The 5,307-nt window shown below is 37.6% G+C and overlaps 1 gene segment (V, D, J or C); it reads right to left on the bottom strand.

Moving 5' to 3' along the window:
* LOC123987048 overlaps positions 1-4,991 on the bottom strand; it is a 30,129-nt gene extending 25,138 nt beyond the window's left edge. The window contains 7 exon segments of the C gene segment in view: positions 20-162; positions 291-605; positions 740-1,063; positions 1,188-1,502; positions 1,643-1,924; positions 2,146-2,445; positions 4,911-4,991. Of these exon segments, the coding sequence occupies positions 20-162; positions 291-605; positions 740-1,063; positions 1,188-1,502; positions 1,643-1,924; positions 2,146-2,445; positions 4,911-4,971 (1,740 nt within the window).
* Between the last annotated feature and the right edge of the window lie 316 nt (positions 4,992-5,307).

Genomic DNA, 5,307 nt, shown 5'->3' with positions numbered 1-5,307 from the left:
CATCCATATAGATGCCGGCCTTATTTCCAGAACCTTCTGACCAGGCGATGTAGTAATCCTGCAGCACAGGACCAGAGACCAGACACACCAGAGAGACCACAGCTCCTTTGCTGATGTCCTCCTCTGGGAGGGCATAGACTGTCACTTTTGGCTCACTCCCATCTGAAAGAGACGCCAACAAGGTTCATATATATGCTTTTATTTTTGCTATAAACAGATTATGTGTTGCTGCCTCCCCAGACCTACAGATTACTGTTCTACCAATCAGTCTCCATCACTCAGTAACATACCTCCTTTGTGGACAGTCAGATCCTGAATAACTGGAGTCATATCGTCTTTAATGGCAGAACAGCGCACTTTGTTGACTCTCTGCCACTCAGACAGACTACGAGTCATCGTGCTGGTTTTGCTGTGCTGAACGCCTACAGACTTGACAGTTGATTCATTAATGTCGTTGGTCACATCTAGTCCATCAATTTGCCAAGTGATTTGAATTGTATTTAAAAAGGTCTTGTCCTGTCCAGTAATGATACACTCCAACTCTGCCTGTTTGTTGTTAAAAATTCCTTTGGCACTGGGTTGGTTCAGTGTCACTGTGACAGGAGCTACATAAAATGATGATGTCACAGAGTGCACAGGTTCCCATGGCAGAGAGCACACACAGAGACAGAGCAGCATGTTAGCACGAAATATCACATTTATAGTTGAATCTACTATTTATCACATTCAATTGAGTTACCCTGGGCCTTAGACACTCCTTTGGGTTTCACAGACACACTTCTACCAGCAGGCCAAACGTTGCAGTAGAACATGTTGTGCTTGTCCCACTTTTCCTTGGTGGTGGTGTAAATACTTGTAACTAAGTAGCCTTGTTGGGTCTTCTGTGGGGGGAAGTTGATGCCATCCATATAGATGCCGGCCTTATTTTCAGTGCCCTCTGACCAGGCGATGTAGTAATCCTGCAGCACAGGACCAGAGACCAGACACACCAGAGAGACCTCAGCTCCTTTGCTGATGTCCTCCTCTGGGAGGACATGGACTGTCACGTTTGGCTCACTCCCATCTGAAAGAGACACCAACAAGGTTCATATATGTGCTTAATGTTTGCTATTATGACACGTGTCCCTGCTTCCCCAGATTTACATATTGCAAATCTACCAATCCGTCTCCATCACTCAGTAACATACCTCCTTTGTGGACAGTCAGATCCTGAATAACTGGAGTCATATCGTCTCTAATGGCAGAACAGCGCACTTTGTTGACTCTCTGCCACTCAGACAGACTACGAGTCATCGTGCTGGTTTTGCTGTGCTGAATGCCTACAGACTTGACAGGTGATTCATTAATGTTGCTTGTCACATCTAGTCCATCAATTTGCCAAGTGATTTGAATTGTATTTAAAAAGGTCTTGTCCTGTCCAGTAATGATACACTCCAACTCTGCCTGTTTGTTGTTAAAAATTCCTTTGGCACTGGGTTGGTTCAGTGTCACTGTGGAAGAACCTACATAAAAGAGAACAACGTAGTAAGATCCATTTTTTAACATTTGGACGATTAGAAAAACTGTGTCATGGAATTCATGTCAAGATCCAGCATAAACTACTTTATCTCACTATTTAGTGATAACCTTTGTAGCACTGCACCTTTTGAGGCCTTCTTTTTATATTGTGTTCCTCTGTAAGTCACCTCACAGGTATACACAGCGTTACTGTCCCAGTCTGCGTTGTTGACCTTCAGGACACTGACAGCTGAATATAAGTCTCCAGTTCTTTGGATGGGACTTTGAATGTAGTTGTTCAACTCTGCGGTATTCTTTTTCCACTTGAATGAATCAAGTTTTCCATTACCGCCCTCAAGCGTGCACACCAGGGCCTGGGTGCCTTCACTTGGCACTGATAGCAAAGTCACTTTTGGAGGAATAGGCTCTGAACAGGTGAAGGAAAAAGCAGTTATAGTCATTTATTGCGATAGTATTCTGTATCATTCGCCTGCAAATTGATAAGATGATTGTGCTGTGTGTTTCAGGCAGACAAAGGAAAATGTGAGGGAATAAATATTGTTCTACATTCATTGATAAAATCAGGATGAATGAGGAGGACATATTGATAAGAAATCAGAGGCATTAGTAAACTGAAAAATCACATACTTTGCACTAGCAGATTTTTGGGAGATCCGTTGTGATTTACAGAACATTTAAAAGACTTCCTTGAATCCCAGTCAGATTTTGATACTTTGACCAAACTGACTCCTGTATATTTGTTGTTTTTCTCTGCTGGAGGATAATTTTCAGAAGTCAGGGTTCTCCCACTGGCATCGGTCCACTGGAATGTAAGACTCTTTGGGTAGAAGTCACGTGCAAAACAACCAACAGTGATTTTATCTCCAGACCCAGGTTGGCACTGAACCAAAGGGAACAGAGTGGGTGGTGTTGGTGGTGTGGGTGTTCCTGAGAAAGTGTCAAAACATGTAAATACAAATGCAAGAACACAGATGATCAATAGCTTGTCTAAACTCTGACTACAAATATTAATAAAGAGAATAACATGTTCCTTTGTTATCTTTATGACCATGTAATCACCATGACAATAATATATCCCATCAGTATCATTAATATTAAAATGCTGAAACATAAAATAAATAAATAAAACTTTACCCTTTCTCAGCAGCAATATCATGTTTATATAAATAATATAATGGCTAATGTAAAAACATCTGCAGGATAGCACCGATAACTCTTTGACCGATTAAAGCGAAAAGAGAGAAAAATCATTTTAATGAATACTACATTCTAATAAATAATGTCCTATTGATTATTTTGTTGTTTTTTAGTTCAGATTTGATCTGAGTTCATACAGTGGCACTAATATGTAATACTGCATATTTACTACTCTTTGGTTAAACGTAATTAATCACTTGTTAATTAAATATTTGCCATGTGTGGCATCGGTCCACTGGAAAGTACACTTTGGGTGGAAGTCAACCAAGAGTAATTTTATCCACAGTCCCAGAGTTACACTAAACCAAAGGGAACAGAGTCGGTGCAGTTCCTTTCAAAGAGGAGATTTGTTAAGTTTAAAATAACAAATGCGCATCAATCACAAGCCATGTTTCCATCTAAGTGTCATGTGAATTTTAAGGGGACTTTTGAAATGTCGCAAAAAAGAAAAAATAAGTAATTGCAAAATAAGTGTGTTTCCATCAGCAGCTTTGGAGTGAATAAACCAGGTTACGTCAAGCGTAGCTACGTCAGTAGTTGACGTTAATATACAAGATGTAGGGCCTATGGGTTCCAAACCAGAAACAAAACCAGTCACATGGAATCGATGGCAAATTATCTATGAAAAATGGAGAGAGGTCCTCAGGAATGTGTTTCAAGCGGGCAAGTTCCTATAAGCCATCTCTCCGCACATTATGGGAATATGCGGCATGACAACAGCAGAAACAGCTGATGAGATGTGAGTTACATTTTCGCTACATCAGAACTTATTCGGCAAAAGTGTTTCTTTCTCCCATTTAGCGCATTTACTCTTTTTCAACAAAGGCAAAAACCACCTCAAGCGAGCGTAAAAACCTTTTTGCAAAAATGAGGATTTTTTTTCAAATTTTGCCGTCTCCATTAACCTTTTCTAATGCGATACTTCAAAATGCGCATAAAAAAACTTTGATGGAAACACGGCTACAGACAATCATTTGCTCATCTTTAAACTCAGTTATTGGTTGAATGTTTTTACCTCAGAATTAAAATATGGAAACCCACAGTGTTCAATGTTTAATCATAATAACTACCATACATGTGACATACATGAAACTGTGAACTAATTTAAAAAGTGTTAAAAACATTTAATTAATGCTGAGCACTTTGGGTATAATATTAAACATACTTTATTTTATCTTTAGAAACATGTGAAGACTGACTACAAAATCAGCATCACTGTAAATATGAAAAAGCCTCATTGTTGTAGGATGTGAGCTTTTCTTAAACAACACTGGGTTGATCTTAAAAAGCTTAAAAAACTGTTTTTATAGTACCTAATAAAAAAGACTGAATGTTAATATAACGGATTATATAAATCATCAACAAGTTAGCACTGTAACACGTTTATTATTATTTGTGCTTTTCTGTCCAGCACACAGATAAACAGACCAGAGCTGAGCGTGTTAAAACAACGGCAAAACCACAACTGCTGCTTTGTGGGATCAAGGGTCAATATAATATATAACAATAATAATTAATGTATTAAATTATTTCTGATGATGATTTTGTGCTTTTTTTAACAGTGAATCAAAAAACCTAAAAATGTTTTTGGGAAGAATTACAGATAGTTGATGTGAAATGATTCCTCTAAAAACCTTAAGTGCAAATGCATACAGTCCTTTAAAAGTCGTCCCTGTGGTATTTCAACTAAATTATATACTATAGCCTACTACGTAAGATGCTATATAACACAGTGTACTTCATTATGTCTTTGTTCAGTGTTCTATTGAAACACATACTGAACCTGTATTTAAACACACAAAGAAAATATATATTACTATGTTGAAGGGAAACTTCTTACAAAACAAAATGCAGGTATGGTGCTGTACAGTATATAATTACTGTTCACAATAATAAAATGTGTTGAATAATAATGTGAATAAAAACATACAGACATTCATCAGCAGCAATTCCAATCCAGCTAAATACATTTTAAGATCAAGTCAAACCACCTCCTGCATTAAGCGATAATCCTAAACAACACACTTTCTAAGAAACAGCTGCGTTAAAAACATCTGGCTGCTCTGTTTTCTAGTTTGTCCAACATGAGCATGAACTGAAATAAGACCATGATGTAAACCTCTTCATCAGCAATATTTATATTAATAAAAGAAAAAGAAACTAGTGAGTAAATATATCATTTAAATGTGTCTTACCTGTAGATACTGTGACTTTAGTCCCACGACCCCAGTAGTCGAAGTAATCACAGTGCTGCATCTCCACTCACTGCTTGTACAAAAACCTAACGTACCAGTAAAATGTGTTAAAAGCTCATTAAGTTGATGAAATACACAGAAATCCTGGTCAGTTTTGTATCCTGTTGTCATCTATGTGGTTTGTGTTTATTCTTAATCAATTCTTTAAGTTAAGATTTACTGGATGGTAACATTTATATCTGGGCCCTAACTGTGACTTTAAACTGCTAAATTAATACTAAGTACTGATCTTCTTGTTAATAATGAAAAACACAGTAGTTACCTCATATTCCTACTTTGTCCTATCCTTTTTTCCATCACAAGAAAGGCTGAGTGTCAGATTATTGCTCTTAAGTTT

Source organism: Micropterus dolomieu, linkage group LG02 (assembly GCF_021292245.1).
Source record: "Micropterus dolomieu isolate WLL.071019.BEF.003 ecotype Adirondacks linkage group LG02, ASM2129224v1, whole genome shotgun sequence".
Lineage (NCBI taxonomy): Eukaryota > Metazoa > Chordata > Actinopteri > Centrarchiformes > Centrarchidae > Micropterus > Micropterus dolomieu.
This window is presented reverse-complemented; position numbering and strand designations above follow the sequence as displayed.